General features: G+C 36.2%; 1 protein-coding gene across 1 annotated transcript in view; it reads left to right on the forward strand.

Moving 5' to 3' along the window:
* LRRC69 (leucine rich repeat containing 69) overlaps positions 1-24927 on the forward strand; it is a 91651-nt gene that overhangs the window by 32139 nt on the left and 34585 nt on the right. Inside the window, exons 5-6 of the mRNA XM_037803327.1 lie at positions 1820-2015; positions 3670-3741. Of these exons, the coding sequence (XP_037659255.1) occupies positions 1820-2015; positions 3670-3741 (268 nt within the window). The remainder of the gene's footprint in view (positions 1-1819; positions 2016-3669; positions 3742-24927) is intronic.

Below are 24927 nucleotides of genomic sequence, written 5' to 3' on the forward strand. Positions count from 1 at the left end.
GGGAAAATCAACTCTGTTCCTTTCTCCTCAGGACCTACTTCACACATTTTTTTACTTCCTTTAAATATTGGGTCTACTTTCTTTGAGCCTGAATACTCTTTGCAAATGACTGAATACTCTTTGCAAATTGATCCACTTCCCTTTCTTTCTTCCTTATTTTCTCTCCTTACCTTTATAGCCAAACTTCTCTAAAGTGCAGTTATCTATTGCTTTTGCTTCCTACTTACCCCCTTATAAATTCTCTTCTCTCCTTTCCATTCTGCTGAACATCCTCTTCGAAGATCAGCAATGTCCTTTAAGTGACCAAATCTAATGGTCTTTCCTCTGTGCTGAATAAAAATTAAACAAAAAAACTGACTGTACAATTAAATGAGTTCTGCCAAATATGTACACCCCAATAAGATATAAAACATTTCCTTCAGCACAAACATATCTTCATGTAACCTTAGAGCAAATTCCTACCCCACATAGGAACCCATTCTGATTTCTATCTCTATAAATTATTTTGCCAGTACTAGAACTAGATAAATGGAATCATATAGTACATAATCTGTTGTACTTCTTTTGCTCAGCATAATATTTTTGAAATTCACCTTATTGTTTACATTTATCTATGTTCATTCTTTTATGTTTATGCTGATTGTAATTCATTGCATGAATGTACTACAGATTATTTGTCTTTTCTCCAATTTGTGGGCATCTGGGTTATTCCTAGTTATAGGTTCCTTGCTAACCTGGTTCTTCTGCTTCAATGCTTATGACTTTTCTGGATGCCTGTTTTTTTATGTTGAATGTTTGTATTTCTCAAAAATCCATTGGTGCTCTCTCTCTCTTTCTTTTTTTCTTCCTTGTCAATCACATCTATTCACTTGGCTTCCACTAGCTTGTCTCCAGTCTTTCCCCAAATCCCATTCACTAGCACTAGTCACTCCCTAGTGTTCAATCTCCTATTTCCAACTGCCTAAGGTCACCTCATTATTCTGTCATTGTTTTGATTTGAACACATGTAACCTTAGGTTCATTACATATCTTCACTCTCAGCTTTGTAAACAGACACATCTGCATTTGAATTTTGACTCTAATTACTAGATGGGTAATTTGGGTGGGTCATAAATTTACTGTCTCTGATCATTATTTTCCTCGTCTGTAAAATAAGGGCAATAGTCACAACGTCGGAGTTGTGCATAGTGGGTGCTCAGTAGTGCCAGTTCCCTTCAGCTTCTTTGCTCATAATGTTTTCTCAGCTTATTATTCCTTCCTGATGCCTTAGTTTTACAAGTTCAATTATTAGCACCAAGTTCAAAGTATCAGTTCTTCTAAAAAGCTTGTGATATTGCTCAGGAATTCTCTGGTACCAAATCTGCAATTAATAGAATCAAATTTCTTTAATATTTTTCTCCCTGTCTTATGGCATTTCTATCTTTATTTTATGGCTCTTTTTAATATTTCCTTCTAGACTATGCTGTCCATAAGGGCAAAATTTATGGCTTATCTACCTTTATGCCTAAGCAGTACTCACACCTATTTGCTACTGTTTGCATAGGGGTATGTATAAGTATTTTAAATTTTATTTTAAATCTAGGTTTTGATTATAATAGCTTTAAAATAAACCATCTTATTAAAGATCTTAAAAAATAAATTTCAGTGAAGACTTCTAATACTCATATATTCACAGTAGCTGTGAACGCTTGACTGTAGTCAGGTTCAGATAAGCTACAAAAAATGAATTGATACATGCATGGCTTCTGATATGTGGTGTCTATACAATGGACTTTTTTATTCTTGTGAATTTCATTCATATACTTTGTTTATTTTTTAGATTAAAAAATCTTACGCATCTGAGTATAAATTATAACCAGCTAACCAGCATTCCTAGAGAACTTAGTTTCCTTGAGAATCTTTCTGAACTTCACCTTAACTACAATCAGCTCATTTGCCTACCAGAAGAGATTAAGTTCTTGCAGAATCTCCAGAAGCTTCTTCTAATCAGGAACAACATTAAAATTTTGCCGGAGGTAAGCAACACATGGAACCAAAGTTCCTTTTGTTGGAGAGGAACTCATTTGAAAATGATGAGGGCTGGTTACAGAATAGATTTGGGCATCTGAGTACAAGCCTTTTAGTACTCATCACTTGTTTTCTCTCAGATTAGATGAAGTCGATTCCCAAATCCCTAAGGGGGAGGAGGGTTATAACTTGGATTGTTCCACATAGCTAGGGCTGCCAGATTTAGCAAATAAAAATACAGGATGCACACTTTAAAAATGCAGGATGTTCACTTAAATTAGAATTTGAGATAAATGGCAAATATTTTTCTAGTGTAAGTATGTTCAAAATATTGCATGGGACATATACTAAAAAAATAGAATTCATTATTTAACTGAAATCTAAATTTCAGTGAGTGTCCTGTATTTTATCTGGCCACCCTATATTTAAGTTTATTTTGGCTTTGGAATATGTGCTGGATATCTTCATTTTTCCTCCATTTCCACTCTCCATCCTTCTGCAATCTTTTCTGTGCCTGCGGGACTGAGCCATTTAGGCATAAAGAGCCATAAAGGCATTGTACTTTGACTTCCTCTTGGACTTGGTCAGTTGCAGGCACTAGCAGGAGGTGAAAGGGCAGGAAGAGAATGAGAACCAGAAGGCATTCCCCCGGCGTCCTCCCTGTCAGGGTGCTGCTAGTTGACGTCAGGGTTAGGAGTGGGTCGTTATAATTAGAACACCACAAACTCCATCTCAGCATCTGCTTTCGGATGACCCAGCATGTGATAGGACCAAGGAGGAGAACACAGTTGGAAAGACTAAAAATACATATCACAACCTAGCGAGAAGTTCTGCCATCAAAACAAGAGTAACAGTTTAGAAATATGTCTACAATGGTTGGAAACATTTAGTAAATCATATCTTTAGTTTCAAATTTTAAAAATGTTTCTGATATTTCTAATTAAAATAAAAAAGAAACTACTCAGCCTTTGCTTCCTAGTAGAAATAACAGAAAGCATATATACCATAACAACCATGTGGTAGACTATGATAATGCACAATCACATTGGGCAGGTAGATAAAGACAGTGGCAAATTCTGCTTACTTTTTGAGGAAAAGATTGTATTAGCACAGTGCTAAGTGTGAAGTAGATGCTTGATAAATGCTGGTGGAATTCTCAATAGAGACTACTTTCCAAGATTACATACTTTCTGTACCTCAGTGGTTCTTTCTAATATAATGGCAGGTAATTAGTGTAAATTCAGTGCCCGCTCCTATTAGACCCTTTAATAAGCATGTTCCAATTAGTAACTAATTTAATCCATTCAACAACCTTATGAAGTAGGGGCTTTTATTAGCATTTCCATTTTATAAATGGGGAAATTGAAGTACAAAAAGATTAAGAGACATGCCCATAGTTACATAGCTAGTAAGTATGAGAGGTGGGATTTGAACTCATAAGTCTATTCTTAGCCAGCATGTTATGTTGCCCTGGAGGGGTCAGAGAAATGGAGAATCTGACAACCCAGGACAGAGCAATCTCCTTGCAGGGGATGTACTGAAGAATTGATCAGTTTGTTAGAAAAGATGGTCACCTCCCTTCTTTTTTTAAAAGAAAAATTGATGATTCTAAAGAATATATATATATATATGTATTTAAATCTCTCTTTTGTTTTCACACAGGGACTTTGTGCTCTTTTAAACTTAAGAGTCCTAGACATAGCTGGAAATATTGTTCAGATACTTCCACCAGGAGTAAGTAGAATCAATTTTCTATTATAATTGTAGTTTAATTTTTTTATGCTATTGAGAATAGAAAAATATGGGCAACCAGTAAAACTTGTATTGATTGAAACCTTGAATTAAATAAATGATTCAAAGGTTTGCTTTGTTCTAACATTTCGAAACCTGTTCTCCCCCATTCCTTCCTTTATTTTCTGTGCTTGCTGAACTTGTTTGAAGTAAACTCTGATTGCTATCATAAATATTTTAATATATCACTTATGATTAAATGTTTTTGTTATTACACACTGATTTTGGTCACCACAGACTTTCTGAAAATATTGCTTTCCAGAGCATAAATTTTTATCCCTTGTAATTAATCCAAAGGTGATACTTCTTTTAGTTGTTTGTGAGACATAAACATAGAAAAGTGCACTTTTTTCCCATTTGGAAATAAATTTTGACTTTGCTTTGTTTCAAATAACTGAGAAGCAGTTGGTCTTGGCAACTTTTAACACTTGGGAAGGAAATGAAAGTTTTTCATATTGTATTTTAAAATCTGAGTGGACATGTTTGTACATGCAAGGTAATCAGAAGCCCATCAATCCAAAAGGTGCTTAATATATAGTTGTTGATCCATTAATTATTTTTTCTGATTGATCAACCCCAACTTGAGGTTTTGGGCCTTTTGATCCACTAGAACAAGATTTTACACCAAAGATGATCAAATATGAAAATGAGTATAATGTCTGTGTTTTAGGAAAAGTATAAAGTTTTGAAAGTTGAATAAGCTTAGTAAGAATATTAAAAGTGTTATAAATATTGACCTGGTAAACTCTCCATGATTTTACTCACCCTGTAGGTCTTAGCTCAACCCTTTCTACCTTGTGATTCCTTTTCTGACTTACAAACCAGCATCCAGGGACTGCCTCTGCCATGGCACCAGTGTGGGATATACCACATACCAGAGTAATCCTTTCCAGAGCTGCCCTGCTATTAGACTGGAATCTTTCAAAGGGAAGAAATATTCCTGTCAACTCAATATGTGCAGTATCTTGAATTTCAGTGCAATAAATACTCATTAAATGAATCAATCTAAGTAATGTTCTTAAACTACATTCAGTATCAACCCTAGTCACAATATCAATTCACTTTTTCTTCTACAAACTAATTCTGTGCTTATAACTTTGGTAAAACAACATTACTTCAGGTCCCATTAATCGACAGTAATTTTGACAGGATCTAATTTGGTTGGAGTTTTTGTGATGTGTATTTCAGAAGTTTCTGGTAAACTCCCTGAAATAAGATAGTCTTTGAACTCATCCTAGCTTTGGTCCAACTGGCTCAAACCAATAATTTTTCACACTTGATGGATGGAGCAATCAGTGGGCCAAATGTTGAACATAGAGAATAAATGGCTGATTCTTGTCATGGTGTAATTATTAGTGATATAGTGAGTAAGTGTCAAAATAAAGGTAGTTGACTTTAACAACAATTAGGCCATGTTTTTTTAGGAATCAGAATAACATAGAAATGAAGAACATGGACTGAATTTTCCTCAAGATTTTTGTATAAGAATTGTACATTAAATGGAGTTCTATAGTAAGACAGCAAGACAATGGGACAATTATAAATATTTGTCAAATATGTTGAATCAGAGTGTTTCTGGAATATTAACTGTTAAGAAAAATTCTCTTGTAATACATAGTGAATTAGTTGTTTTAGAAAAGCATTAGTTCTTTTATCATGTAGTCAGATTTAGTAAATTGGGATTTTTGTTTATTTCCTTAACTTTTATTTATTTTCTTGATTTAAGCATTTAATTTAAAGAATTATACAAATTATGCATTCTTCCTAAAATTTCAAGCAATATAGAAGTACAGAATAGAAGTGAAAGTCTCCAATCAAAGACTCTTCCATCACATTATATCTGGATTGGTTTCATTCTCTTCATTATATTTAATTTCCCAGTATGAGTAAACTTTTTAAGAAAATAGCATCCAAATGTTCAAAAGATGTCATCAGTAGTAGAAAAACCAGCAGAGAGAAAGCAAAACTCTGTGGCTGAATTTCTTGGTCTGATATATCATTGCATAATTTGAGTATATTCTCCTCAGTGTCTCAGATAAAATTATTTGATATCCAATTCTTGTCTAATACATGTCAAAATATTTCCATTTTGATAGTTTGCAAAGTATCCTATGCTTCATGAATGAATGAGGATAGTTAAGATTTATTTTAAGATAATTGTTTTCTTTCCATTCATTTAGCTCTTTAGCCTTGACATACCCTTTTTTATAAAAAGCATTTTTTTTTTTTTTGGATTATAGAAGTAAGTCATACATTATAGAAAATCTAGAAAATAAATAAATATAGAAAGAGCAAAATGTAAGCAAGGTGACTTTAAGTTTACTTCCTATAAACAGTCTTTTTTTCTTCAAGCATTTCATTTTTATATGTGCCCTTTAAAAACAATAAAATTGAAACATACTGTACACAGAAGTATGCATTATGCTTTTTTTGTGTATTTAGTATTATGCATCTTGCTTTTCACTTAACATTATATATTGAGCATTTTTATTAAACAAATCTTCAGTTATGTGATTTTTAATGACTAGATGTTATCCTGCTATTACCGGACAAAGACGGTAGATTCTTTGCCCAATGCGCTCAAATGACCAATTCCTGAGACATTGGGGTTTCAAAGAGAAAGTTTATTGCTAGGTGTGAAGCTGGAGATCAGATGGTCTATCAGCCCAAAAATCTGTCTCCCTGAACTGCAGTAATTCTGATAGCTTTATAGTATTAAAAGATGGGCAGATTTTAGGATAATGAGCACAATGGCTCTAGATGATTTAATTGGATGTGATCTAATTATTGAGTATGCACAGGTTGGTTACACGCTTAGTCACAGATGTATGTAAGAAAATATTATGATTACTTTTAGTATTATAATGAGGTATAGGTGACTTGTAGGTTAAAGTCTAAGCTACTGCCTATGTCAGGTGGGCCCATTTTGGTTAGATCCAGCTTCAGTTATCAAGATAACTTTGGACTTGGGGTGGGTTAGTTCTGAGCTGATCCAAGACCCTTCATTAATGAGCATTAGTGGTGGTCTTTAGTGATGGTAAGGCTCTAAAGTAAAAAAACTGGATAAATGGGTACAAGTGAAGGTTAGTCACCAAGTCTTACAATCAGCAGGGCACAAGATAAGGATATACAATCATTATCAGAGATCAAGACAGCTGGACTACATTCAGAGATTTCAGGTATTTCCTTCTGTCTACTCTAACATACCAGAAAGTAAAAAGGAATATAATGATTCAGTAATCACAATTATTCCTTAAATCCTAACTTTTTGGTTACACTACCTTTTCTTTGTTATATTTTCATTTTTTTCATATTTTTATTTATTGCTGTAACTGGGCTTAGATTTTGAATGAACAAGTCTCTGAGGAAAAGAATGATTTGAAATAAAATGTCTTTTATTATGCATCTCTCTTTGGGAATGCAACATTTCTATAATGTGGTTTGAGGAGGACAGCGGACAATATATGGAAACACTGCCAGTGCAGAGCAGAAAATAATGATGCTTGGGTAGAAAAATGAGCTTTAGGACTTTATTTAGCACCTCTCTGTTTAACTCTGCTGTGTGGTTCTTATATGAAAATTAAATTCAGCAAATATATATTGAGTACCTCTCTTCTAATTGCTAGGCAGGAAGATTTAAAGAATTCCTACCCTTAGGGAATTCTGGGGAGGCAAGAAAACAAATATGCATGTTGCCCTGTAGGAACCTTGGAACTCCTGTTGGAAGACAGTTCTAGAAATTGAAATGGGCCCTACAGGGAGCATGCAGAAATTTAAAATTAAGGAAAAATAATTAGACTGGCATTAGTGTAGGAAAAAAAGGGTTGGGGTGAGGTTGGGTGGTAATTTACCTGTTGCATCCAAAATATGAAGGAGAGTTACCAGTTGCCTTCATAACTTTTCACAATGAAAAAACAAACAAACACAAATTGTTATTTGCTGTAGAAAGGTTTTGGATAAGATATCATAATGAGATTTCTGGTAGGAAAGGGTTGCCAACCTCTTTCTCTAGATTTTAAAAGAAAGGGTAGAAAACAGTCTCTGAAGTAGTTGTGATTCAGTCTTTTCAACAGGGATAAAGGTAAACTACTGAGTTTTTTAGTTCCCTTGAAACAATTATTATATTTTATTTTTTAAACAAAAGCTTTCTTTCTCTGGCTCCTCTTTCCCTCAGAAGCCCAGTTAGAATGTATTGATCTGACAGAAGTCAGACAAACGTTAATGACCATCACCTGGGACATCAGGAGGTTTGCCTTTGATGTGAAGTATATAACAAAGTATCATATATAAAACATTTGCAGAACTAACAGAAAACATCACATTTCTGTAATAGCCACACATCTAATAGACTGAACTATTAGAACTACCTTTCAGATTGAGATATGGCATTAAAAGTTATCTTTCCAAAGCAATACTGTGTATTATCTAGTAATTTGCAGGTTTGCAAAGCAATTTTGAATGTTACCAAATTTATTTGATTTTCAATAGTCTTTTGAAGAAAGCAATTTTGGTGTCATTATTCATGTTTTGAGCTGAGGATATTGAGGCTCCAGAGAAGTGATTTGCTTAAAGCAGTTGTTCTCAAACTTAAGGAGTATCAGAATCACCTGGAGGGCTTATTAAAACCCAGATTGCTGGGCCCCACCTCCAGAATTTATTATTTGATAGATTGGAGAGCCCCAAAATTTGCATTTCTGTTAAGTTCTCAGCGATGCTGATACCGCAGGGTCTGTAGACCACACTTGGAGAACCACTGGCCTGAAATAAGGAGCAAAGGTAAACTTGGAATTTAAGTCTGGGATTCCTCCCACATTAGCATGCTACCTCTAAGAAAGAAAAAAAAAAATGACAGGAATTCATTTCTTTTTCTCAGGAGCCACAGGCAGGGGCAGTCACAGTTAATACTACACAAATAATACATTTCTTTTAGCTCACTAGGAGTTTGGTTTCTGAGAATTTAACTGTGTCCTTGACTAAAATGATACTCAAGGAACTTTCTTTGGACTATAGGATTCTTGTATATGGTACTCTGAAAAATGCTTCACGTGGAAACTAGGACTTTCGTGTGTGTACACAAGGAGCGCCTGTAAAGTTGGAGGCTGGGTTTTGTAGGTGTCTTAATCAAATTAGTTTTACTCCCCATCAGCCACACTGAAGAACACCCAGTACTATATGCCATTGGTATAATTTCTCATACATTTATTCTTCAGGCAATCTAAAAATTTGAGAGATTCTTAGCAAGGTACTTTAAATACTAAATTTGATTTTGGAGAAAGTTTGGGGAGGCCAAGTCTTCACCACATTACTCCTGCTTGTTCCTGAGTCTTGTCTTTATTAAGTTCTCCATTTACATTGGGTGGCTGTAGCCTGGAAGTGAAACTAGGGTTTAGCTAAAACATTTCCAAGGACACAACAAAGAGAATGTATTTGAAATTAATGTGATGGCATATGGGAAAGTGCTTTGCTGAGATTAGACACTCAAGAAATATGCTTACATAGATGTAAATCATAGCCAGTGCTATATTTTTTTGCAATTGTACTTTCTTACAGTTTCAAATTCATGATATTAACATTCATTTGAATCTATAGCCTCCATAAACAAATTCTGTGTCAGAATTAAGAATCCTAAGTATCTGCATCTCCCTAAGATTTGTAGGCACATAGTGTTTTCATAAGAAAAAAAAAAAAAGAAGGGAAAAATTCCTCATGCAATGGTGTTATGAGAAAATCTATGCTTGGGCTATTTAAGAAGGGAAAATAGTTATAGCACCTATTCCATTTCATCAATGCCCCCTTTTCCCCTTTAGAAATTCTTGAGATTTATTATAAATCAAATTTGAGAACAGTAAAAGCACTTTCTACTTTTACGGAATATGAAACATGGGAGAAAAAAATTTAAGTAACTTTCCCAGATGCACAAATCCTTTGAATAGCGAAGAGAAGATCTGAATCCACAGTTCCCTGCCAACTGCCAACCGCCAACCTAGAAATAAATTAAGCTGCAAGACAATAAAAGCATTTATTTGGGGGTCTTAGAATTGCAATTCAGTGAGCACAGATCCAGGTAGCAACCCAAATTGTGTCCCATCTTGGCATTTCCAGGCAAGGGTTTTTACAGGACAAGAAGACTAGACAAGTTGTTTGGGATGGTTGGTAGATATTTGGGGTTACTCTAATTGTCCTTCACGTTAGACCATTAACTGAGTTTTTTATCTTAAGTTTTGTTTATGGTGTCCGGATGTCCTTAGCATTTTGAGGAACATTGTTGCTTGAGGCTTGCATACTTTGGCAGTTTGTGATGTCTGCCAGAGACCTGTGTAAGAGTAATCTCCAGAATGACATCCTGACTCCATTTGAAATTTCTTAGCCATGGAACAATATTGTGTTTTATTTCTTTTAACACTTCAAATGAAAATCAAATTTGCCTAGTTTAATAATTTACTAGTTGTGTGACCTTGGGCACATAACTCAATCACTAATATAGCTGTTTTTTTGCCTCTGTAAATTGGGGATATTAATAACATTTGTATCATAACACGGGAAAGTGACACAATAGTTGGTACTCGGCAAATAGAGAATGAATGAATGAGTGATTAAATGTGATAATGTATATAAATCCTTTACTAGTGCTTGACACGTGATAATATTCAATATTATTTTCTTTTCATTTTAAAGTTTGGTTTGAGCTACCCGCCACTCAATCCATCCCAAATGCAAGGAAGTACGTGTAGGCTTTCAGAGCCATGAGTGTACCTGAGTGATTCTAACTTTTAATTATCAGGGTAAACAAATGCTGATCTGTACCCAGCTATGTGCAGGGGCAGCATGGCCTCTATTAGGAACTCACTCCGCTTCCCATCCTCCAAGTGCTTTTGCCCTAATAACCTCCCAGGTTATTTTCCTCTGTAGACACATTTACATTATTCTGGTCTATCTTGGTCAAACCATAAAATAGAACCAACAAACTGTCTCCTTGAAGGGCAGCCCCACTTTCCCTGAATCTTTGCCTCTGAGTCTCTATTTCTGACATATCCTTTCCCTGTGCCTCTTGACTCACCTGGTTTCTGATTGTAGACCGGGTTCCTCTGAAAACAGGACCCCTTATTAGTGAACTCCCTTTCTCTTAACCCATTACTCAACTTTTTGTTTACTACTTATCCAGATGTCCCTTCTTTTCCTGGATATTTTTGGTTCATAATGACTTCTCTATACCTATAGATAATGCTGACTGATTTTGATCCATACCAGTTGTTCTAGTTTGCTAATGCTGCGGAATGCAAAACACCAGAGATGGATTGGCTTTTATGAAAAGGGGGTTTATTTGGCTACACAGTTACAGTCTTAAGGCCATAAAGTGTCCAAGGTAACACATCAGTAATTGGGTACCTTCACTGGAGGATGGCCAATGGCATCTGGAAAACCTCTGTTATCTGGGAAGGCATGTGGCTGTCATCTGCTCCAAAGTTCTGGTTTCAAAATGGCTTTCTCCCAGGACGTTCCTCTCTAGCAAGCTTGCTCCTCTTCAAAACGTCACTCACAGCTGCACTCTGTCACTCACAGCTGCACTCAGTTCAGTCTCTTTGAGTCAGCATGTTTTATATGGCTCCACTGATCAAGGCCCACCCTGAATGGGTGGGGTCACACCTCCATGGGAGTATCCCACCAGAGTCACCACCCACAGCTGGGTGGGGCACATTCCAAGCAAATCTAACCAGCACCAAAACGTCTGTCCCACAAGACCACAAAGATAATGGCATCTGGGGGACACAATACATTCAAACTGGCACACCAGTCTAAGCATATCTTGCTATGGTGTCCTTGTCTCCAGATGCTTGCCTGGCATTAGCATGGTACAGACACTTGTTTGTTGTCATTCTCTGACTTTATACTTGGCTAATTCATAAAGATTAAATATTTCAAAAGTTCTCCCAGTGTCTTTCAATGTTTTACTTTTTTTTGTGGTTAATATAAAGTCACGTGAAGAAAGCCGTGTTTATTTTTGAAGACTTTCACCAATTCCAAATGAGCTCATCCAACTTCAATAGAATGATTTTCTGTATAAGAGCAGTGACCCATGAATATATGCACATAAAACCTGCATTCCTAGGGAGAGAATTTATCTTTGGATTAAGAGAACTATTTCTGTGAAATTGGTTGAACATTTGGAGAACAGTTATTTCAAATTCCCACATGTCCATTATCAAAAGTGTCCTTAAGTGGTCTAGAAACTATTACAATTGTGGGAAAGGAGTTCCTTGGGGAAAGTGAAATTGTGATGTTTGCCTTGCATCAAAACATCTACGAAGACTTTTGAAACTCTTCTGCAAGATGGTTAGAAAATAGCCTAAAAGTTTAAAAATGATAGGCAGTAACATGTCCATAAAGCTATGCTCAAAGACATCCTCAAATATCTCCACAATCTAGTGATTTGGTTTGAAGTATCCACTTTACTCAAATAGCCATGAGAAATTCCAGTTATCTACCTTGTTTTTCTGCCTCTTTTGAATAGTAACATTAGGGATCCACTTTGTTCTTGTTCCCATTCCTATAGTTTCTTTTCTGTCTCTGTTGAATATCAGGGAAAACTAGACCTTATCCTTGAAGCTCATTAAATACCTCTCTAAAATTTGACCTTAATTTAAAACTAGTACATTTTTCTTTGGTTGTCAGTTCTGCCTTCAGTGGCCCAGTTTATTAGGAGACATACATTTAAAACAACATTCAGCGACCTTTAAAAAAATGGGACATGAGCCAATGATTTCCTAATGGAAACCTCTTGTGGGCTCTGTGGTTTATATAAGTGATGTAAGCTTAGCTAATATAGAATTAGTGAGTTCCAAAACTTAACTAAAGCCTTGCCTGTTACTACTTTTATGAGAATGAGATCATGTTTTCTGTTGTTTCTTATATGAGGGGTGGGCAAGTAGGAGGGTTTTGAATTACATGTTTTTGCTTCTTTCTCCATTCTGTTTCTAAAATTTCATAAGATAGACCCTTTGAAATGAAAAGCACAGAGAAAATTCATAAAATATATACCCTGGATGCAATAATGGTTTTGTTAAAATTCTGGTTCAAAAAACTGATGGCCCAATAAAGTTAGAGGGCTTAACTGTTTTTCCCGACTTAGCTAAATTAAGTAATCTGAATTCTGACTTTCTGTTTCTATATGTGCTCTTACCAGAATTAAAGATAGGCCAGACTCAGGTGCATGTAAAATTTAGGTGCAACAAAGAACTCTCCTGTACCACGTGGTATTGGGGTTGTGGGCAGTGTTTATTACTAGTTGTTCCCCTTGGAGATTTTGTTCTTCTAGCCAAGTAGCTAAAAAAAGTGATTTGGGAGACAAGCAAGATGCCTTGCTTACCTTCAAAACAGATTCCAATATTTATCCCTGCTTGTTGAGAGATAGGAAGAATATCCGATGTTTATCTGCTCATGAAACCAGAGCGTCACCGCTGCTGTCTTTTTCTGCCTCGTGATAGAAGTGGAGCTTAAATGATTTCAAAATCCGGACCAGTATTTTTCAGGGAGTAAGCCTAATAAAAAAATGAGATGATTTTTAAGAGAGACTTTAAGCGAAATTCAATAAGGTAGCTCTTGTGCAGCACATTTAGGCACTGATTTTCATTTCCATGATGAATCCTCCCTACTGTACTTCTTCACCCCAACCCCCCCCCACAAAAGTTATCACTTTTCTGTATATATGTTATATTTCACAATTAATAAAATGTTAAAAAAAAATCCCTGAGGACAGGGATTTTTGTCTCTTTTTCACTGATATATCACAAACGTGTAGAAGAGTGACTGGCACCAGTAGGCACCAATAAATACTTGTTGAATGAATGGATTGATACATGGATGGATGGGTGTATGTTCCAGTTTGCTAATGCTGCCATTATGCAAAATACCAGAAATGGATTTGCTTTTATAAAGGGGGTTTATGTGGTTACAAATTTACAGTCCTGAGGCCATGAAAGTGTCCAAACTAAGGCATCAACAAAAGGATACCTTCACTGAAGAAAGGCCAATAATGTCTGTCAGCTGGGAAGGCATGTGGCTGCATCTGCTGGCTCTTTGCTCCCAGGTTGTGTTTCAAAATGGCTTTCTCCAAAATGTCTCTGTTCTTCTGTCTCTCTTAGCTTCTCTCAGCTCTCTGCTTGTTTCCCCTGAGGCGTTTCTCTCTAAGTATCTGGGGGTCCTCTCTTAGCTTCTCTGGGGTAAACTCTGGGCTTCATCTCTTGGCTTAGCATGTCCAAACATCCTTCTATCTGCATCTCCAAGCGTCACCAAGCATCGGCTTCTGTGTCGGCTCTTGAGTATTCCAGTGAACTAATCAAACCCCACCCTGAATGAATGGGGTCCACACTTCAATGGAAATAATTCAATCAAATAACTCACCCACAGTTGGGTGAGTCACATCTCTATGGAAACATTCAAACAAGATTGGTCAGAAGATCATGGCTTTTTTGGGGTCCATAACGATATCAATCTAGCACAGTGTATATGGATTTTAACTAACAAAGATGCATGCTTAGTTCTGCCTAAAAAATAGAAGCTGATTTGAAACAATGCAGTGGTCTAAGGCAGTGGTTTTCAACCCTAAGGGATTTTGCCCTCCAGGGGACATTAGAATCTTTGGAGATATTTTTGGTTGTCACACTGACGAGTGGTAGTACTACTACTGGCATTGAATGGATAGAGGCCAGAGATGCTGCTAAACATTCTATGGTGCACAAGCCAGCCTCCAATAACTAAGAATTAAATGACCCAAAAGTAAATAGTGTTAAGGTTGAGAAACTTAAGGCATTTGATACCTACTTCTTCCTCTATGTTTTCCAGGCCTTAATCCCTATTACATATATCCTTATCAAATAGATTTTAGAGTACATAAGAATCATCATGGTACTTGTTAAAATTTTGATGTCTTGGCTCCATGCCCAGAGGTGCTAATATATGCTAATAATGCTTTTTGCTTTAAAATTTATTTTTTTCTGATATTAAAATACTTTTATCAACCCTCTTTTGATTCATGTTGGCATGATATATCTGTTTTTATCCCTCACCTTCAACCTTCCTATAGCTCCTGTAAATAGTATCTGACTGTTGAGTTTTAAAAATCCAATGCTATAATCTTTGTCTTTTAATTATAGCATTTAATTCATCTAAATTTAATGTAATTGCTGATTTATTTGGGGTTAAAACTAACTTCTTACTATGTATTTTTAATTTCTTCCACCTATTCTATGTTCCTTTTTCTCTCTTTTCTTTTGAAATGATTGAATATTTTTATGATTACATTTTTAAAATCTTAGTTTGGAGATTTTATGTATAATTTTCAATACTTTTTAAATGGCTATCCTAATACTAAAGAAAAATTCTTTCTTGCTTTGTGAATTCCATATACCCACTTCCATTCTTAGATATTTTTGTTGTGCACTTTAATTCTTTTTGTATTTTTTAGCAGTTTTATTATCATTTTACATAGTGTTTATTTAGATTTATATGCATGTTTACCATTTTTGTTGCCATTCATTTCTTCTTGTATCGCCAATCTTCCATTTGGGATTCTATGTTTGCTGCTGGCTCAAAAATCATTCTTTAGCTTTTCCTTTAGAGGGAGTCTACTTGTGCTTCATTGTCTCAGTTTTTGTTTGGTTTAAACCATCTTTATTTTAGCTTTATACTTTGTTCTGGTTTGGATATACTATGTCCCCCAGAAAAGCCATATTCTTTAATGCAATCTTGGGGCAGACTGATCAGTCTGTTGATTAGGGTGGAAACTCTGAATTATTTCCATGGAGATGTGGACCCTACCTATTCAGGGCGGGTCTTAATTAGATCACTGGAGTCCTTTAAAGAGAGCTCACATAGAGCAGCTGAGGGGGATATTTTGGAGAGAAGCTAGGAGCTGACACTGACACTGATGCTTAGAGATGCCTGGAGATGTTTGGAGATGCTAGCCCAAAGTTAGCTCTGAAGAAGCTAATAGAGGACCCCCAGATGATTAGATGCACAGGAACTGAGAGAGGAGCTGAAACACAACCTGGGAGCAAGGGGCCAGCAGATGCCAGCCACGTGCCTTCCCAGCAGATGAAGGTGTTCTGGATGCCATCAGCCTTTCTTCAGTGAAGGTGTCCTCTTGTTGATGCCTTAGTTTGGACACTTTCATGGCTTTAGAACAGTAAATTTGTAACCAAATAATTCCCATTTATAAAAGCCAGTTCATTTCTGGTATTTTGCATAAGGGCAGCATTAGCAAACTGGAACATACTTGAAGAATATTTTGCTGCGTATAGAATTCTAAGTCAGTAATACATTTTCAGCACAAACTTTCTTTCCATAGTCTTCTAGCTTCCATTGCTGGCATGGAGAGGTATGTTGCCAGTATAACTATTGCTCCTTTTTAGATAGTGTTTTTCTTTTCTTGGAAGCTTTTAAGATTTTCTCATTGTCTTTTATTTTCTGCATTTTAATTATAAAATATCTAGATGTAAAATTCATTTTGCTTATACTACCTGGTATTTATTTGGCCTCATATATATATTGATTGATGTCTTTTATTACTTTTGAAAATTCTTAGCCATTTTCTTTTCTAATATTGCTTCCACCTCATTTTCTATCCTTCTTTTGGGACTATAATTCCCCATATGTTACACTTATCACTTTATATTTTTTGTGTCTTATCTTTTTCTCTGTTTTCCATCCTTTTTTCTCCCTATGCTGCATTCTAGATAGTTCTTCCTGATACATTTTACAATTTAGTAATTTATTCTTCAGCTGTGTCTTACACACTGCCAAACCCATCTATTAGGGTAATTTATTTTATTAGGTTATTTCAATTTTTTTCAGTGTTACATTTGCTGGTTGGTTCTTTTTCAAATCTACTGTGCTATTTTTTATATTTTCCAATAATCTGAGATTTTTAAGCTTAGATTAAAATGTTAGGTGTAGTTGTTTTAGTGTCTGAGTCTGATAAATCTGATAATGGGAGTATTTGGTGTTGATTTCTATTGTCTATTGTTTGTGCAGGTTCTGGTAATGCCATCTTGCCTTTTTGTGTACTTGGTTATCTTTGATTGTGTTTTTAACATTATATTTGAAAATTATTTGTGAAAATAACTTGAGGCCTTAGATCATATAACTTCCTAGAGAAGCTTTTATTTTCTTTTGCCATGACAAAGCAATAATATCATTTTTATACAATGGTGACATTAATAATATGGTACCACCCTAATCTGGTTTTAATTCTTAAGAGTCACCCAGAGAGTTCAAAGCTGTGCTGCCATATGTATGAGGCTGGGTAATTTCTGATTCACCCTATTTCTAGATGAAAATCCCTTTACAGTCTCAGCACAAAGCATGAGATGGTTTAATATTTTTCTAGATAAATGGTCAGCCCTAGGGCAAAAGTGATTCCAAATGTGGAACTCATTTCTCTGGATGTCTTTCTGCCCCTAGATCTTGTCCTGGTTATTCTTCAATGTCTTATTAGCTCTTTAATGCCTTTAAGAAGATATTTATAACTCTGATATATGTACATAGTTGCTGTTTAAAGAATGGAAACTATTGCTATTATATATTGTATATACTATATATTCTAAGAGTGATATACCAATAGTAATATAAAATTATAGGACCATCCACTGTCTACTGACATGAATAGGAAACATTCACCTTGTGAACTATATTTTACTTACATTCAATAGGAGATTTTGTCAGAACTACCTTGTCTTTCATTACTGGAATTGGAAATTTTTTTGATAGATTTCACTAAGACACTGAGAAAACTTGAGTGAATCCATTCTGAAAAAAACATTTACTTTCCTCAAGGTTTATTCTTCTTAATAAACATTCACTTCCAATCATTTCTAGGACTTTTCAGGTAACAAAACTTGAAGGAGCAAAGCATTTTAACTCTGACCCAGCGAACCATCCTTTTGTTTATGCATAGTTACTGGATCTGGCTCTCTGATCAAGTGGCTGATGGTCTCTTTTATCCTGCTTTTCTGGAGGAAAAGCCTTCTCTCTGATTTACCCTTGGCTGACTCTTTTGTATCGTAAGTCTCAGCTCACATATCAACTCCTCAGAAAAACCTTCCCTCACCATCCAATTAATGAAGATTTCTAATCACTATATCACACCAAATTATTTCATTTTCTTTATTGCAATATTATAAAATGCATGTTTATTTATTTGTTTACTTACTTATTGTTTATCTTTATCTACCATCTCTCCTTCTACCCCCAACAGAATGTAAGTTCCCATGCAAGCAGGATATTTGTCTATTTATTGCTATATGCTTAATGCCTGGAGCAGTGCTTAGCAAATAGTAAGCATGCAATATATATTTGTCCAAGGAATTAATGAATGAATGTCCTGACCATAGCCATTTGTCTTCCCTACTCTTTGTCTAATGCCCATGAGTCACAAGCATTGGGAAGGTCTCAAGGATCTTCTCCAATCTTGAGGTCAATGTGAAACTTGTGTCCATCTTGTTCCTATCTCTCCCAACTTTCAGTCTCTTTGCTTGGTTGTATGTTGCTTTTCTGTTCCACTCTTCCTTCAGAGGATTCTTGGAGCTTCCAAGCCACTCTAAGGGAAATCTCTGTATAATAACTGTATTACATTTCTATTATTGCTATATTTCCTTTTTAATTTAATCAGACAATTAAAATTACATGAGACCTTTCATATTCTTTTTATCTTGGCTGCCAAGAAGTTCAGGAAAAAAATTAAGAGCTTACAGTTTTAAAATGATCTTTTTCTACATATGATTTTATTGGCCACAATTTATATGGCTTCTATTATGAAACAAGTAAATTCGTCCTTAAAAGGAAATAGATTAAAATACAAACCAAAACCAAAATAAAAATCTAGGCCCCGACTGAGATGGTATCCAAGGAGACTTCTAAAATTTCCTATATAGAGTTACAAGGTATTTCAAAACATTCAATTTGTTATCAGCAATGAGGATGGGATGGAGGGGATCAATTTTATCATGACTCCTAGGATTTTTATGAGATCATCAAATAAGATTATGTCAAACTGCCTGATACTTTATAAATGTGAGCTATCTCTTTGCTTTTCTCTCTAGGTGCCCATATGCCGAAAATCATTCTCTTCTTGCAGAGAAGGTGAGGCAGGGAGATAGATACAGTGATTAGTGCCAATAAAGACTGAGATTCTGATAAGTTGACACTCCCAGAACATAGAGAGGGAAAAATCACTTCTATGTCAAAGGGAGAACTGCCCCAGAGGCGTCAAGGAATTAGGCCCAGTAAGAAGTCCTTTCTCTTAGTGGTACCAGGGCAGCTCTCTTTTAGGAAATTCTGGTAAGAAAATTCCATGGACTAGGAATCTTACAGTTAGGGCAGAACCATCAAAGATGGCCAAAGACAATGGTAGGAGGGATACGCTTCAGTCTGTTATATGCACAGGATGGTTAGTGAGAGTTTCATGTACTCAGATCATAGATGCTTGCTGGAATGAGTAATATTCTAAGAGAAAATATGTAAAAGTTACCATGCAATAAAATTGATAACATTCTCTGAAAACCATGTGGTTGGTTTTGTGCTAAGCACTTTAGAAGCATTGTCTTATTTAATCCTCATTATGGCCCCATGAGCAGGTATTATTACTATGTCCATTTTATAGATGAGAAAACTGAGACTTTGAGAAGAGATTAAGTTACCTTGCTCAACGTTACAGAGCAGAGCTGAAATTCAAATGTAGACAAAATTTGACTTCAAAACCAAAGTGCTTATAATTACCAGTAGTACATTATATAAAAATATTATGCCTGATTATCACGTATTTTTCCTGACAGTTTTCCAAGATGGCATGTTCTTTCATTTGTTGAGAAAGGCATTGCTGAGTTGAATAAGCCAGAGAGAAAACTCTGATCTTTGATCCCCTCCTTTCCCTATATTCCTATTATCTATCTATCTATCTATCCATCCATCCATCCATCCATCCATCTATCCATCTGTCTATACCCTAAGCCCAAGCTCACTAGACAAAGTGGAAGTCAGGTCTCCTGGAAATGTGTTCTTTAGGAGTGCTGAAGGCACAGGTTCACTGGTGATAAAGAGTTAAGATTAGCAGTTGACACTGAAAACCCCTGGTGAACAGAATTTTGTGCCTGGTAAGTAGGAGGGACAATCAACAACATCTGAGTCCCCCTACAAAAAGAACATCTAACCTTATTATCGAGAGAAAGAAAAGGCATTGAGCACCATATCTGAGACTCCGTTGCTAGCAGTCCTGTGGCCCAGGATGAAAAGGGAACTTCAAGAAATTGCAGGTGTGGCTTCTGGGAGGATGCCCCAAAGAGAGAGCAGAGCTACTGTGCTGGTTTGGATGTATCATGTCTCCCCAAACGCCATTATCTTTGATGCAGTCTTGTGTGGGCAGGAAACGTATTGGTGTTGATTAGGTTGGAGACTTTTGATTGGATGTTTCCATGGAGATGTGATCACTCAACTGTGGGCAAAATCTTTCAGCGGATAATTTCCATGGAGATGTGTCCCTTCCCATTCAGCATGGGCCTTGATTAGTTTACTGGAGCACTATATAAGCTCAGACAGAAGGAGCAAGCTTGCTACAGCCAAGAGGGACACTGAAGAATGCACAGGAGCTAAGAGAGGAACTGCAGTTTATAGAGACATTTTGGAGACGGCCTTTGAAAGCAGACTTTTGCTCCAGAGAAGCTAAGAGAGGACAAATGCCCCAAGAGCAACTAAGAGTGACATTTTGAAGAGAAGCCACAGCCTAGAGAGGAATGTCCTGGGAGAAAGCCGTTTTGAAACCGGAACTCTGGAGCAGTTGCCAGCCATGTGCCTTCCCAGCTAACAGAGGTTTTCCAGATGCCATTGGCCATCCTCCAGTGAAGGTGCCTGATTGCTGATGTGTTACTTTGGATGCTTTATGGCCTTAAGACTGTAACTGTGTAACCAAATAAACCCCCTTTATAAAAGCCGATCCATTTCTGGTATTTTCCATAATGGGCAGCATTAGCGAACCCGAACAGCTACAAATCAAGAAAATAATTCCAAACAGAAGACACTGAATTAGTAGAAGGCTTGCACAACTAAGCTATACAGGGAATTCATGGAACTGACTCAGAGATGATGTTGAGGAAAGCTGACTGTATTATTGAGAGAGACCATGGAGCTTTTTTATCCGCACCCCCCCCCCCGAATATAAAAATTTTGCTTACTTTTCCATTTTTATGCTTACGAGTTGGGAGTTGTTGCTATTTTATGAAAATCATTTGGTGACAAGATTTTCCCATGGTTTGGGGTGGTTATTTGAGTCTGAGACTTTATTTCCTCCACATCCATCTCTGTCACAAGAATTACAGTTGTACTGATCACACGCAAAACTCTAATAAATATATGTAGTTAACAAGTTTTAAATTTCTATGTAATATTAGATATATTTTGATCTCTTTTTTGCATTAATGGAAGAATAATGTTGGCTGAAAACAGTGTAGGCCCTGGTGTCAGAGAAACGTGGGTTTGGATTGTGGTTCTGATATTTATGTTTGACATCTAATGATTCCTTCAGATAACAGCCCATTGCAAGAGATCCCTGAGCTAAGCATAGCAGAAGACACGTTTTCCTTGGTGGATTTACAAATTAGCTTTCCAAGGGAAATCTGGTGAGTTAAGATTTTTGGAGGTGACTTCTGTTTTAGGTCTTAATAGAATGAAGAAGTGCTATGTGCCGTCTTCATTGGAGGCAACATTGTATAGTAGAAGGCACATAACCTTTCATGGAATGTATATAAATTTTAGCTTTGCAAAAACTTTCTACTTAAGTGACTATGGGCAAGTTTTCTAAAGTCGCATCCATTTCTTTATCTAAAAAAATGCATAATAGTACAAACTGTACTGGCTGTTCTGAAGACTGACTGAACTAACAAACATAAAGCACCAGAAACATAGCAAGTGCTGTATGTGTTATGTTACTCCCAATTCCTATCTTCCTCTATCACCATCAAAGCACAAGCATGATCTCCCATCCTGTAGAAACTATTACAGTCCTGGGACTGCCCCTCTGATGTCAGTGCCTTAAATAAGTCGTGTTAGAAGGTGAAGTCATTGCGTCCTTCCCCGCTTTTTTTCTTTCGGTTAACCTTTACATGTCTGGAGCCCCCTGGGGCAATCTGGCCCAGACTATGAGAGAATGAATTGGAGAGAGGGGAGATTTGGAGGAATTATAAATAAATAGATAAATCAAATTTTTGAATACCTGAGGAAATATATTTGTTGGAAATCTAATTAATATCAACAGTGGTATATAAAATTTTTAACTTTATAGCAGGAAGAGGAATTATAATTTGTTCCTGGGTCAAACATTTTCTCTGTAAAGCAAGAACCAAAAGTAAATAAATTAATAAAATATATATTTTGTTTAGTATTAGAGTGGAAGAGGCAGTTTTATGAAATGTTATTCCACAACATTTATATTCAGGAATTCACTATTTTAAGAAGACTAGTTCACTGAATGTCCCCTGGGGAATAAGAAGCAGAGTCAGTCCAGCACGATCTGTCCTCATATAAAAAGAACAAGAGGATTTATGCCTCTCTGGAGTAAGCCAAGGGCTGCCAACCAAGCACTGTCTTCCGAGAAAGGTGCCGTCCTGCTCATTTTTGTAGACATGAAGCAGGTTGTATGTTCAGTTGTTCTCTTTCTCCACTTAGGGCCTGGTGATGTTAGAGGATTTACTTGCTGAATAGTCACAATTTTTAGTTACTATTTTGCCCAACCCTCTCCTCTCTGTTGGACTGTGATATTTGCTCCAAGATTTAGAGATTTGGAGAGTGGAGATAGCAAGAGGAGGACACTATGCTGAAAACTTGGTGGGTTTCATAGAAGCAGCAAAATAAAGAGCAGGGAGACAGGAAGCCTACATGGCTTATGTGAGTGCTTTCAGCATTAATATAGCCAAGGAACTGGCAGTGGGAAGTATCAATGGATTGCTGGATAAATGCCTAACAACTGGCTCTCTTGGGAGGAAAAGCCCTGATTTGTAGCATCTGTCAACTTCATGGTGTAAATACTCCCACCATTGCCTTTTTCAAGCTTCCAATATTATAGAACTTTCTGAAAGTGGAGTTGAAAATTGATGCTCATAAGTGGCTCTCCCGACCAGTACCAGCCAACTCCAAAACACCCGTGGAAGATCTGGTTTAGAATTCTAAGAGATAATAATACGGACATCTTTGGTGTCAGAGATTCCTAAAATATTTGCTCTGCCACTGATTTGCTGTGTGACCTCAGGTAGAGATCCTTAAATTTCCAAAGTCTCAATTTCCTTATTCGTTAATTCATTTATTCAACATACAGTCACTGAGTTTCTTTCGTATGCTGGCAACTGTTCCAGGCATTTTGGTAGACAAACCTGCTACCATCTTGGAGCTTACAAGATAGGCAACAAGCAAGTAAACAAAAAATATATGATTTCAGGTAGTGTTATGAAGAAGAAGAAATAGGGCACTATAAACCCAGGAGGGGAGATGTCTGTTTGGGGCACTGCTCTAACTTCATTGCTTACAACAGTGTGACGAATTAATAGAGTATAAAGGAGGGTCTGCTATTTTAAGTGGGGCAGTTGGGACAGGCTCTTGGAGGGATTGACATGTGATCAGAGAGAGACATATGCAAAAGAACAAATGTGGCAAGTGCTGTTGGGTAGCAGACCCAAGTCCCTAGCTCCAACCCTCCTCTCCTGAACTACTTCCAATGGGAATGGCCATGGGTCACACTTCTGGTCAAAGAAATATCAGTGGAAATCTTCTGTGTGGGGTTTCTAAGAAACCTTTATTTCCTCAATAAAATTGGACAGGCTCCTCCTAGATTTACCTATTGCTCCCTGGTCCTTCCTTTTTTTTTTTTTTTTTTTTGGTTGCCTGGACTTCATTATTAGCAGCCATTTTGAGACTATCAGGTGACAAGCATGAAGAAAACGACCTGCAAGCTAAGCGAGATGGACTGAAAGTCAAGTCTCTGGCAGCATTATTGCATGGCTGTACTATCCCTGGACACTTGTTGCATGAGATAAATGACACTCAATGTATTATCTGCTGTTTTGCAACCAATATAACAAGTGGGCAAAGATATGAAGAAAAGAATATTATAGGCAGAGTAATGTGAATTAAATGAGGTAAGTCATATAAAAACATGGCAGGAATTTCCAAAACAGTGCTCAAAAATTGTTGCTCTTAATTATATTAAGTTAAATATTGTTGAACACCTAATCTTTTTTTTATGACAGGAGTAATAATAATGTGAGTGACTCAAGAGTCAAATAAAAAAAAAATCTGTGAATCTAAAATCTTGGGCCTAATGTAAATAGCAATCATTGCAATTCTTCATCAAAGCATCAAACACTTATATTTGAAAACAGGAAGCAACACAATGTTTAGAACAAATCCAGCACTTTACAAAATATCCTTTTGGGTGTAGAAATTTCAATATAGAAGCAAGTTATTGAATATTCAATTGATAGTTTCCTGAAGCAATGGAGCATATATAAATGTATGTGTGTGTGTGTATAATTTTTTTTCTAATTAAAGTAGTATGTGTTGAGACTCTAAGCAGACTATCCAAGAGACAAGATATATGACAAAAGGTATTTAAGTATTATCTTCCTATAATTGAACCAGTATTTCTCAATGTTTTTTTTTTCTTTCTTTGATTATTGCCATTCCCTTGCCCCTGGAGCCTTTTTAGATTTTTTTTTTTTGCTATTAAACTCCCACTCCTCCAATGAAATTTTAATACCACAAATACACTGTATATTTGCTTATGTTGTCAGGTAGGGTTGAGTTTTGGAAATTACAAGTATTGAAATATCTAAGATTTTTTTCACCTCCTCAATAAACCAGTTTTCACCTCCTTGTAGATGATATCACCCTCTGTTGAAATGCATGGGTGCAACCAGCATGGAGCATGAAAAAATATTTCTTATTTTATACTTCATGGGCCAGATAATGTAGGAGAGTTTTCAAACTTCTGAGAAAATCTCAGAATCAACACAGATGTTCATATGGCTTTCTTGAAATCCTTGAAATATTTTTAGTCCTGGGAAAATTTTATCCCCTTTGGGAATTATATTTCCC

The sequence above is a fragment of the Choloepus didactylus genome, chromosome 14 (assembly GCF_015220235.1).
Source record: "Choloepus didactylus isolate mChoDid1 chromosome 14, mChoDid1.pri, whole genome shotgun sequence".
NCBI classification, from domain to species: domain Eukaryota; kingdom Metazoa; phylum Chordata; class Mammalia; order Pilosa; family Megalonychidae; genus Choloepus; species Choloepus didactylus.